Source organism: Dipodomys spectabilis, unplaced genomic scaffold (assembly GCF_019054845.1).
Source record: "Dipodomys spectabilis isolate Male_0828 unplaced genomic scaffold, ASM1905484v1 ptg000138l, whole genome shotgun sequence".
NCBI classification, from domain to species: Eukaryota; Metazoa; Chordata; class Mammalia; order Rodentia; family Heteromyidae; genus Dipodomys; species Dipodomys spectabilis.
Window position 1 is genome coordinate 6,014,672 of NW_024870815.1, and position 13,051 is coordinate 6,027,722.

Here is a 13,051-nt window from a genome sequence, read left to right on the forward strand (position 1 = left end):
GTGCTTGTCTTATAAATTGAGGGTTAACAATAGCAATAGCATGGTTAACTTAATTCTTAATAACCTAGTATAGCAATTTTTTAATAATTTTAAAAATGTATGAAATAAGATCAGTTGGCACCAAGAAGAAATTTTAAATAATCTATAATTAATGTTTTAAAATGTAGTTAACAAACATTTATTGAGCTACTACTATATACTACTCATTGAAAATCAGAATGCAAAGAAAATTTGACCCCTCTCTCAAAGAGTCTTTAGTCTATTGGGGGGCATATTTAAGTAAATGATTGTAGCAATAGTAATAGTAAATACAGGATGCTATGGGAACACATTGGATTGACATCAGTTTCAGAGTTGGGGGGGTTCAGAAAATGCTTACCAGAAGAGGTGACACTTAAGTTGACTCTTGAAGGACACGTGGGAGATAGCCAGTTTAAGAAATAAAATAAAACCATACTATCACTATACTATGAATGGCTTAGCCATATTATGGATTATCTGTGTGGTTTGGACCTGGCTTCTCCTTTTTGCCCAGCTGTGTCCTGGAATTCCTCCCTTGTTTCACTGTTTTCCAGAGCTGGCTTCTTCACTACACAGCTACCTCTCTACAACACTGTGATCACCTGTCTTTGCACTAGACTTGCTATACCTCGCCTGTCTTCCTACTGGTCCACTGAAAAAGTTCTTCTCTTTTATCCTTATCTTCCTTCTTCTGGAGCAAGAGAATTGAGCCTAGCCAAGAGGGGTCAGCAACTTGTTTGACTTAAACGGCATTCAGTGGAAACAGACTATGGGAGATCTTCACTTGTGTGCCAGCTGACTTAGTCATATTGACCACAAGAAGTGGAAAGACCACCAGTGTGTTCTGCCTTTTCCAGCTAGTATCTGTAGATTGAGGTGTGACAAGCAAGGGCAGGAAGGACAGATGCATGCTGCCATTTTTAAGTGTATATTGCTGATGGAAGCGCTTCATCTCCAAAGTTTTAAATCAATGTTTATTTACTCTGATCTCTTAAAAATTGTGAGCTCTTAAGCTAGAGCAGTAGACTATGAATACTGAACAAATCCAAATAGTTTTAAAATTGAAATATTATATAGCTAAGATATTCTGGCATTTAATTTTATGTGTAATTGTTACAATTTGTATTATCATGAGATGTATTTACACATAGTGTATTATAATGGCTAAGGTTAATTTTTTTAATCAAACATTTTTGTCATATGGGAACATGGTTAGCTCTGGAAAGTGAGAAAGGAAACTTGGTGGCTCAGAAACTCACTCCCATTTATACGCATGTTTTTCTACATTCTCTCATTCTCCCTAGTACATCACCATTTCTAGAACAGCAGAAAAGATTTTTAACTGCAGTTTTATTTTAAATTACATTTCAACTCCAGTTGATTGGTAGTAGCTGCCTGCATTGCTAAACGAATGACAGTTCTGAAGCTACCTCACAGTTAAGTGAAAAGAGAGCGTAATGAAAAATACACAGTAATTGTAAAACATATGAGAGGCAGTGCTATACATTTTTGTCATCAGTGTGGCCACAATTCTTTCCCTTGCTCTCCATTATGAAAGATAATGTTTCATTTTATGGGAGCATTTGGCTTCATTTTAAAGCTATAGATCCCGTTATATCTCTGCTAAAGTATATTGAAAGCTAATACAACTTAAAGGACCTTAGTTTTAACCTCTTCTAGAAGGAAGGAAAAAGGGAAAGTTTCTCTAGATTTTTAAAGAGATTTCACAGTGTGTGTTGCGTGCTATTTTTCTTGGTTTATTTCAATAGAAGTATCTTTAGAAAAAGGACCACTTATGGGAGCAGAAAAAGATGTTCAACTGGTAGTTGACATCAATAGCAAGAATATACCACAATAAAATCAGTAGTGAAAATATGGTACAATTTAAATGTAAAAGTACAAGAACATTAATTATAAACATTATACTGCTTTGACTTTTTGAAATTTGATAAATAGTTTTGTTCAAAAAGTAAAGGAGTAAGAAGTGACTTTGAAGTTAGGATAAACAGAAGTGAATAGCCGTAGCATAAATATGAGGTCACTGAGTCCCCAGGAAAACTGGGAAGGGAGAATATAGGAAGCGAAAGAGAAATATAAGAAGCAATGGGCAAATAAATACAGGTAAAAATTGGACAGGGAAAACAGAATGTCAACCCTATTTTATGTGGCTCTCAATTGAACTTCTTCCCTTACCCTGATTTTCCCAAAATAATAAGGACAATAGAGAGGACAAACTAACCTCAATGAGTTGAGATCCTGGCAACCTTATTGTACCACATAATAATATATCATAGAAGTTAAATTTTTAACTTACTCCTTTATATCAAAATGGCCTAAACTTTAAGGAATGTGAAATAAAAGTCTCCACAGTCCATACATAGTTTTTCTCAGTAGAACAAGTTATCTGTAATTTCTGTTGACTAGAAGATCTTTCAAGTATTTTCTCATGATAAAAAATTGTTTTTGTTTGGTCGTGGGGCTTGAACTCTGGGCTTGGGCGCTGTCCCTGCGCTCACTCTTCAGCTCAAGGTGAGCGCTCTACCACTGGAGCCACAGCACCACTTCTGGTTTTCTAGTGGTTTATTGGAGATAAGAGTCACACGGACTTTCCTGCCCAGGCTGGCTTTGAACCGTGATCCTCAGATCTCAGCCTCCTGAGTAGCTAGGATTACAGGCGTGAGCCACCAGCACCCGGCTCATGATAAAATTTGAATACTGGGAATATGTTTTTTAGGAAATTAGTTAGCATGGAGAAAAACTAAAATGGATCATATATTAGTTTTGGTTCATAAGCACAAGACCGACCTCATGTTTGAAATAGTAGAATACTACTTTCTGAACCAAGTTTGTTAGTTGCCAATTTTTTATTTGATAGACATTTCAATATTTATTAAAAGACAATTTAGTGGATATTATATAAAAATAACTCTTATTCTTTGTCCTCTTCCAGTCCCACTCCTATGTCTTCCTCTTCCTCTTTCTGTCTCCCTCCCCCTGTCACACCAATGCTACAAAACTGCTTAAATTCACATAGGACAACATTCATCACGAAGGGAATGTTAGAGCATACACTAATCATACTTCATAACCAGATTTATGTCTTAATTATTAAGGAAATCATTGAAGATTTGAATATATCCATTCAAAATTGTTCTTCATATAAACCCTCTTGCTATGCAAAAATGATCACAAAATGGAAACAGAGTTATCTTTTTCTTCTGTGTCCATAGAGTGGACAGAAGTGTTCAAAACCAGAAACCAAACTAGATTCTTCAAGAGGAGTAGTTAGGTTAGCATATAAAGGTAAGATTAGCCAAAGTGTGTAGGCATGGACAGTGACCCAAGCAAGTATAATTACAGTGCAGAGACTGGTGTCTTTAAATGTCAGCCGAGTAAAGGATTCAAGAGATTTGTCTTTTGTATTCGTGTAAGGATCCATAAGGGATTCAAAAAGGAAGCCACTTACGTGGAAGCAAAGAAATCAGACAAAGATTTAGAAAGGCTAAAGAATAGATCTTGATCATCAACAAGTAGTCACTGGTAATAACTAGTTTATGATTACGAAGTTGGATACATCCATTCTATAGTTTTAACTTGGTGGTCCCTCCATCAATTATAGTGAATATTGGTCAGTTGTGCTGCCCTCTACTTAACACTGCAGAATTTTCTAATGAGTTTTTCTTACTGAATTGTGACTATCCTGGGACTCAGAATTATTTTCAACTTAAGGCTTTAGGCAGTTCTTATTAGTTGATGAAAGTTGTTATATCAAGTGAAATCTCTTTGCTACATCTGCTTAAAGGGTCCTGTTAGTATTCATATGCATATAAGCCTCAAGGGATGGGAAAAAGAATGAAGATAACATATAAGCATACTTAACATAACATGTATAAGCTCAGAAACTTTCCTTCTTGGATTTAGCAAGCCTTCATTTTTTTTTGGAGAACTGAGGTGTATTTTATCTCTGTAGATATGTGATGTGAGATCCTCAGACTGGAAGTTATTGCTAAGTTATGGGTATTAACTTAGCAAATAATTGATGAAATTCTTGGTTATCATATTCTGTAACGTGTTCTCAAAAGTTAACTATTTTGTCCAAACCCTGTTCTCCATCAATAATCTAAATGCTTTAAGGTGGTTCTGTCTTTTTTTAATCCAAATCCTAAATAAAGGTTGTTTTGTAAGCCTTAACTAATCTTAAAGTTCACATACCTCTTTAATGACTTACTGACTGCCTTTTATTGAAATGTACACTGTGATCTAATTCGTAGAGCCTTCCTGTTTATTAGCAAGCTGAGTTCATGTAAAAATATTTAACTCTAGCCAGATCATGCTAAAGTTACCAAGTCTTTCCATACCATAATTTAAACTTCATGAGAGACAGAATGACCCAGAATTTCCTAGACCTACAAATGAAGATTCCCCTCTCCATGTGGTTCATTGTAAAGTACAGGTTTTAGTAGTCTCTTCAAATGAGGTAAATTATTTGTCATGGGGATTTGCTTCTAGCCTCTAGGAAACGGCATAAAAAAGATGACGATAAAGCTTGGGAATATGAAGAGCGTGACAGAAGAAGCTCTGGGGATCATAGGAGAAGTGGCCACACTCATGAAGGAAGAAGGAGTTCAGGTGGTGGTCGTTACCGAAACCGAAGTCCATCAGATTCTGACATGGAAGATTATTCTCCTCCTCCCAGCCTTAGTGAGGGTAATTCATCAGTGTCAATGGATTTTTTACCTAATTTAACTTTAGGAGGTGTGTGTGTGTGTGTGTGTGTGTGTGTGTGTGTGTGTGTGTGTGTGTGTGTGTGTGTGTGTGTGTGTGTGTGTGTGTGTGTGTGTGTGTGTGTGTGTGTGTGTGTGTGTGTGTGTGTGTGTGTGTGTGTGTGTGTGTGTGTACACTAGGGTATTAATTACCTGGGAACTGTCCCTTAACTTTTTGCTCAAGGTTAGCATTCCCACACTTAAGCCATAGCTTAACTTTCAGGTTTTTTGCTGGTTAATTGGCCATGAGAATCTCAGACTTTCCCTCCTGAGCTGACTCCAAACTAGACCTTCAGAATTTAGCCTCCTGAGTAGCTAGGATTACAGGAATGAGCCACTGGCACCCGGCTTTAGACTTGAATTTTGAAGGTTTTTTTTTTAATTTTGTTATGAGAAACTCTCAATTTTTACTTTAAAAATGTATAGTTTAGAGCCAGTAGTAGCCTATAGTCGTAGCTACTTAGAAGGCTGAGATCTGTAGGAAAGGATAGGAAACTTACCACCAACCAACTGGAAGTGGAGTTATGGCTCAAAGTTGTAGAGTACCACTGACCTTGGCAAAAAAGCTTAGGGACAGCGCCTAATCTGGAGTCAAGCTCCACACCCAACCAAAAATATAGTTTAGATTTGTAATCACTGTTTTTTTAAACATTTAATTGACTCAGACACAAAAATGGAAATTGTTCCTGTGATTCAACATTTCTTTTTGTTCATTTTTAGTTGCTAGAAAAATGAAGAAGAAAGAAAAGCAGAAGAAAAGGAAAGCTTATGAACCAAAACTAACACCTGAAGGTAGCATTTTAACTTATCTTTATTTATATTCTTTAGCTTATCTACTCAGAATGTAGACATGAATGTTTTTTCTTTTGCAGAAATGATGGACTCTTCAACTTTTAAAAGGTTCACAGCCTCCATAGAGAATATTTTGGATAATTTGGAAGATATGGATTTTACTGCATTTGGTAAAAATCTTTTTAAAATGTATTTCTTTAGCCTTTGTATATCATTAAATTTTTGCCACTCTATAGACTACATCCTGATTTATGGATATCAAGAAATGTGAAATTTAGTTGTAGAGTTCAGTCTAGTCCTTGTTATAAAACTAGTCCATGTTATAAAATTTAGTTGAAAAGTCAGGTATTAATTTTATCTTGATAATTATTGTCTTAAGAATCGTGAATGTATAATTATTGTCACAGTAGGTTGAAGTACTGAAGAAAATATTTATATGTATGTAATGTTGATTCAATATGTCCCAGATATAATGAGAAGAAGTAATAGGAATCATTCTTGTATTCATTTATTGTGGTGTTCACTAATGTACTGTGTACCAGTAGGATGTTATATACTGGAGATATTCTATCTCCTGATGTGAAAAGATATAAGTAACCCTATATAAGGGGAAAAAATGAAACCAACTAGAATCTAGAAAGGTCAATGTTGTATTTGTGTGTTATTTTTACAATTACATAAAGATTATAACTATAAAATGTATGTCTATAAAAGTACTGCTTATAATATATAGAACTACTCTCAACAATTTAATGCCACCTTCACCTGGTAAAAACTCTTAGTGCCCAGTATGTGCAAAAAATGCCTATTATCCTGGCTGCTCAGGAGGCTGAGATGTGAGGATCACAGCTCAAAGCCAACCAGGGCAAGAAAGGCCATGAGACACTTATCTCCAATTAACCACCTAAAAACCAGAAGTGGAGCTATGACTCAAAGTGGTAGAGCACTAGCCTTGAGGAGAAAAACTGCGAAAGAGCCCAAGCCCATGATGAAAAATAAAAAAAGAGTGCAGTCTAAGTATTGGACAGAAAATTTTGTGAGAATTATCTATTTAGGTACTTTGTTTTTCATTATTTGGAGTATTGTTTTCCTTTTTAAAAAGGTCACAGTTCTTTGCTGAGAAATTGAGAAATTTCTGTATCTTTCAGGGTTTCAAAACAAGTGCACTCTTTGATTATGATACTTTGAGGAAGAGTTATTTGCAAATAGAATAATTACAAAGGCATGGGAAAGATATTGCCAAAACCCGGGGTGTTAACAGTCTTAGAGTTATTAACACCCTGTGCCCAAAAGAATAAAGAGAAAGAGAAATCACTAGAACTCACTCACTAGGAAAAACTGTTGTAGGGTAATCTTGAAGAAACAGTACCTTTTGGACAGAGCCAATGCAGGAAAGTTCGGAAGAAAGGAGTCAGTAATAAAAATAGCTGGACCTCACTCTTTTCTTTGCTCTTCTGATGGAGCACTCTACTGGCCAAACCCCAACAAAAGCCAGAAGGGATAGGAGACTGTTGTTGTAGTTTATATAGTCCTGCTCCTATAGCATAGAATAGTTAAGAAGTGGTATTAGTGTATTTATAAATAGTAAAGACAAGATAAATATTTGTCTTCCAAATTTAGTTAGAGTTCTAATTTTACTATTGCCTTCTTCCATTTAGGTATTGCTTTAGGGTTATAGAAGCCTCTTACTTTGTTCAATTTGTTTATATCTGTGTGGCCAAAAAATATTATTAAAAAGCTAAGCTTACCAATTTGAGCTATTTCTTTTATTAACTGTATTTATTTTTATATATGTATACTTTTTTTGGTGTTTCAGGTGATGACGATGAAATTCCTCAGGAACTGCTTCTAGGAAAACATCAGCTTAATGAACTTGGCAGTGAATCTGCTAAAATTAAAGCAATGGGTATAATGGATAAGGTATCTCAGTGAAGTAAAATTTATAAATTTTTAATATAGGTTTCATGAAATTAAAGTTTTAGTAAATAAATAATAAAGAAGCATATTATGGTTGTCTTCTGAGAATCTAAGCAAATTAATTCTTAGGGAAAACCTTAAGTCAGAGAGATACTCTACAGACTATTCCAAAGGAAACAATATTAATGCTTTCAGAGAGACATGTGCTTTGATTTTTTTCTCCCACTGGCTTTCAGTTTTTTACTTTATAAAATTATTTAGATTATTAAGTGCTAGGATATACTGAATTTTCTTTAACTTTCATCCCTCAGAATTGTGAAACTGTAAGCTCTAATTTTAACAACTTACTTCCCATACCATATACTGTTACAAGTTTTTAATTGATTGCTATTAAATAAGTAGCCTCATTGCTATAGACAGGAACTCCCTGTTACTATAAAGTAGTCTTATTAGACCTAGTTATTTTTTCATTGATAACTTCAAATAATAATGGCAACATTGAGAATTGGCTTCCCATAATCATTATTATTCACCACTCACCCTCTAGAGTACACCATGATTACTATGAAAATACAATTTCAAGACAATTTCCTTCTCTGCTCCTAACCAGGGTGCTTTTCATTTGGAGTTTTTACTCTGAGTCTTAAGTTGTCATGTAGAAATGTTTACCCCCAAAGAATAGTAAAAGAATTAACTTTAAAAAATTGTATTGCCAGGAGCCAGTGGCTCACACTTGTAATCCTAGCTACTTAGGAGCTGAGATCTGAGGATCACAACTCGAAGCCAGCCCAGGCAGAAAAGTCGCCATGGGACCCTTATCTCCAATTAACCGCTCAAAAAGCAGAAGTAGAGCTATGGCTCAAAGTGGTAGAGGCACTAGCCTTGACTACAAAGAAGTTCAGGGACAGCACCTGGGCCCTGAAATCAACCTTAAGCCTTTGTTTTTTTGTTTTTGTTTTTGTTTTAAGTAACCTGGAATAAGTATTTGTTTTTATACTTTTACGTAAGTAGTAATAATAAGTAGATACAAAGTTATTGATTTTTTTATTTATTTAAATAATGCCTATATTTGCAGTAATAAATGTGCTATAACATAGTCTGTTACTTTTTTGCCATCCTAAGGCTTGAACTCAGGGACTGGGTGCTTTCCCTACTGCTTGTTTTGCTCAAGGCAAGCACTCTACCACTTGAGCCATAACTCTGCTTCTGGCTTTTTGGTGACTAATTGGTGATTAAAGTCTTACAAAGTTTCCTGACCAGTGTGGCTTCGATCCTGATCATATAACGCATAAGTCATATATAGGAATATATCAACAATATTCTGGGGTGCCCATGCCAGTCTTAGGTATTCATTTTATAAATTCCGTAATTGTATGAGGCTGGTGTTTGTAGCTGCTGCAAGAGGTAGATATGTTAAGTACTGTCAACATGTGGATGTTTTGCCAAAAGCTTAGTCATAATGTTAAGTGATTGAAATTTGTATTTGGAGAACTACTTGTACTACTCCCATATAACTAATCAAAACTGAACTTAATCCCCAATACTCTATTGATATCATATTTGACTTTTCTGACTAATTTGATTCAATATCCTAGAAACATACTACAAAACTAAAGACATATATTTAATCAAGAGAATATGAGCTAGGCACAAGTGACTCACACTTGTAATCCTAGCTACTCAGGAGGCTGAGATCTGAGGATCATGGTTCAAAGCCAGCCCAGGCAGGAAAGTCTGTGAGACTCTTTTCTCCAATAAACTACTCAAAAAACCAGAAATGGTGCTGTGCTCAAATGGTAGAGAGCTAGACTGGAGCAAAAGAAGCTCAGTTCAAGCGCCAGGACTGACAAAAAAAAGAGAGAATGCGAGTAACAGTTGCTTGTATGCACATGGGTGTGTGTGTGTGTGTGTTATTCAGTGTCTCTGGCACAACAGCAGGGGGACTGGCATTAGAACAAACTCAATTTTACCTAGATCGATATTAAAAATTGAGTTGTGAGCTCAGACTCATGTATATATACTGATTCTGTGTTTGTTCATCTGTCTTTTAGAAACAGATGGTTGTGTAAATTCAAACTTGAGTAAAAGTTCTAAGTGGGAAAACTTTTTTTCCATACTCTTTCAGAGTAATGTTAATGTTATATTTCCCATGGCCCAAAGAAAATAATTCTACAGATTGTTTTTTCAATAATGCAAAACTCTTGGCAATGATTGATAAAAGAATTTTATGTTTCCATTTATGTTTCTACTTTAGCTTTCTACTGAAAAAACTGTGAAAGTCCTAAATATCTTGGAAAAGAATATTCAGGATGGATCAAAGCTTTCCACTTTGTTAAACCATGTAAGTTTAAGATATATGTTGTTCATTTTACCTTCAATATCATTACGATAATAGAATGTGCTAACAACCTTGATTTGTAGGAAAATTTTCACATGTTAATTTGAGCTTATTGTCACAAGTATGTTTATTAATATTATTAATAGGATTTTACTTTTAGTGATTAAAAATTAATGTTACATAGTGCTGCCATAAAGTAAGAATAATACAGATGTAAATTTCTTCACTTAAAGGATTTAATCTTAGTTTATCATCTTTCTTGTTATGAGTATGTTTGAATTTCCTTCCAATTAATTTCCTCTTTAACAGTATTGGTGTCTTGCATTTGCTAGGCAGGTGCTCTACCATTTGAGCCATTCCCTAGCCCTTTTTGCCTTAGCTGTTTTTCAGATAGTATCTCATGTATTTGCTTAGGTTAGCCTGGATTGTTACTCTTCTACTTAAATCTTCCTTGTAGCTGGAATGACAGGTAGTTCACGTTTCCATGCCAGGTTTATTTGTTTGAGATGGTACCTTAACTCTTGTGCACAGTGGCCATTATCCTCCTGGTCTCCATTCCCTGAATTAAGATTAAAGGCTGAAAGACACCTTACATAGAAATAAGGTTCTTTTCATTCACAATAATAGTCTATAATAAGACTGATGGGGAGAGTAGGTAGATACTATTCACTAGGATGTGGTAACAAGGAGAATGGGGAGGTTGAAATACTTTAACTATGGAAATAGAATAATGAAACCTGTTTGGATTGTTAGGAAAAGAGGGGAAGAGAGGAGTGAGTGTAGATAACCTGGATAGTAATACATACACTATGTATATGTGGTATATGTGGAAATGTAATAATGAAATTCCCCTGTACCACTAATGTAAGCTAGTAAGAAATATTTTAAAGCAAAATGGCAGATAATAAAATACTACTCACTTAAAAGAAAAAAAACAGGTTTTAGGAATGATAAGTTAACAATAGTATAATACAAGCAAATAAAAGCTCTATTACTTAACTTACCTGTTTGTTTATTTGTTTTTATTGTGTTGGTACTGGAGCTTTAACTCATTACCTGGGTGCTGTCCTTTAGCTTTTTCACGCAAGACCTGCACTCTACCACTTGAACCACTTCTGGCTTTTGTTTTGAACTATCATGTTAAACAGACAAAGTTAATTTATATGTAATGTATCCTTAAGCTAAAATTTTAGATCTACATAAAGTATACAAAAGGTAATGATAACTATAACTCTGTCACTAGATTATCCCAAATGGTGAAAATAGGAGGTAGAATATATTGTGTTTGAAAATATTGAACAACAAAAAGAGAAAACAAAGGTGAGACAAAAATCTTGTCTAAAGTAGGGTATTACTCAATGGTAAAAGTCGTTGCGTATCAGGCACAAGGCCCTATTTGTTCTCCAGTATCATTTAAAAAAAAAAAAACAAAACAAACTTCAGGAGAATTCCAAGTTTGAAGCCAGCCTGGGCTCTATAGTAATACTCTCTCACAAATCAAAAGCAAAAACAGCAAAAATCTTCCCTAAAGTAATGTCCATATTTGTATGTTAAATATCTAGTAAAAATATCTAGTTTTCTTTTAGGTGTTATTTTCTACCATTAAAAAATCAAGTACATCGGGGCTTATAGAATTCAGGCTCTTGCTTTCCCACAAAGACTAAAGACAGAGGTTTTAGCTTCAGGAATGGACCCAAATAAACAAATCTTTTGACAACTTGAGTTCTCTCAAGTAAGGACTTTAAGGAAAACTGGTGTCATCTTAATGATGCATTAAGTATTTGTTCAACTTCTGATAGGTCAAGGTTAAATCCTAATTGAGATGAGAGCTCAGAGGAGTCTGAAATTTGTTCAAGAAGAGAATCTGTCAATCTATGCAATTTGGGAGCGGAGAATATATTGGTTTTATTGATGGTGCTGAGATGTGAACATGAAGCCTTGCACTTCCTGGCAAGAAATCTTAACTCCTAAACTTTACTTCCAGTTCTTTGTCTATGAGATAGTCATATTTTTATCTAAAAAATTTTAAAAATTAAAAAATTTATAAGGACATCATAATTTTAAAATTTGTGCTGTACACTTAGATATGTTTATTTTATGTTAACAGTGTTGTTTATGTGCTATTTTATAGAATAATGATACTGAAGAAGAAGAAAGATTATGGAGAGACCTTATTATGGAGAGAGTTACAAAATCAGCAGATGCCTGCCTTACAACTATCAACATCATGACATCCCCTAACATGCCAAAAGCTGTGTACATTGAGGATGTCATTGAAAGAGTTATACAATACACTAAATTTCATTTGCAGAATACACTTTATCCTCAGTACGATCCTGTTTACAGATTAGACCCTCATGGAGGTTAGTTTGCCCTTTTATATTGATATAAATACTAAAATTACTGTTGTAAATTTTTCCTTGTTAGGTGTCAGAATGCAATGATTTAAAATGATCTTAAAAGTGTCATAATATTATGAAAATCATAATAAATACTGACTTTTTTACTTGATTACCAAATAAGTTAGTATAGGATTTTTCCATTATTTTTGTAGCAACTGTAGATCTACCATCCCTAGTCAGAAAATCCAAAATGCTATGAGATCTGAAACATTTTGAACATCAACCAGACATTTAGAAGGTTTTGAATTTGAGAGCATATCAGGTTTTAATAAAGTATATTCTAAAATCTGGAAAACTTTGATATCTAAAATGCTTTTGATCCCATGCATTTTGGATAAGGAATAGTCAACCCATTTTTATGTGTAATTGAAGTAATTTTTAATGGTCAGAGAAAAATCCCAGACAATATTAGTTTTTTGTTGCACTGCTGCTTCTTCCAAATTTTACCCAAAATAGTATTCTAGAAAATGTGTTTAAAAACATATGCTCTGGGGGCTGGGAAGGTGGCTCAGTGGTAGAGTGCTTGCTTTGCATACATGAGGCCCTGGGTTCGATTCCTCAGCACCACATAAGCAAAAAGAAAAAAGCCGGAAGTGGCGCTGTGGCTCAAGTGGTAGAGCGCTAGCTTTGAACTGAAAAGCTGAGGGACAGCGCCCTGGCCCAGAGTTCAGGCCCTACGACCGTACCCAAAAAAAAAAAATGCTCTTTTATTAACTTACATTAAATGAGCAATGAAATACTTATTGCGTGTAAAATACAATTAATTACCTATAGCATAACTCTACTCCTCTAGTGGAGGGAGAAGAAAAATGAAGTAG

General features: G+C 34.7%; 1 protein-coding gene across 3 annotated transcripts in view; it reads left to right on the plus strand.

Annotated features, from left to right (window-relative positions):
* The window catches only part of Nipbl (NIPBL cohesin loading factor), a 172,689-nt gene that overhangs the window by 110,053 nt on the left and 49,585 nt on the right, over positions 1-13,051 (plus strand). For all 3 annotated transcript variants that reach the window (XM_042690590.1, XM_042690591.1, XM_042690592.1), the window contains 6 exons: positions 4,531-4,728; positions 5,505-5,576; positions 5,657-5,746; positions 7,393-7,496; positions 9,748-9,834; positions 11,963-12,194. In XM_042690590.1, the coding sequence (XP_042546524.1) occupies positions 4,531-4,728; positions 5,505-5,576; positions 5,657-5,746; positions 7,393-7,496; positions 9,748-9,834; positions 11,963-12,194 (783 nt within the window). The remainder of the gene's footprint in view (positions 1-4,530; positions 4,729-5,504; positions 5,577-5,656; positions 5,747-7,392; positions 7,497-9,747; positions 9,835-11,962; positions 12,195-13,051) is intronic.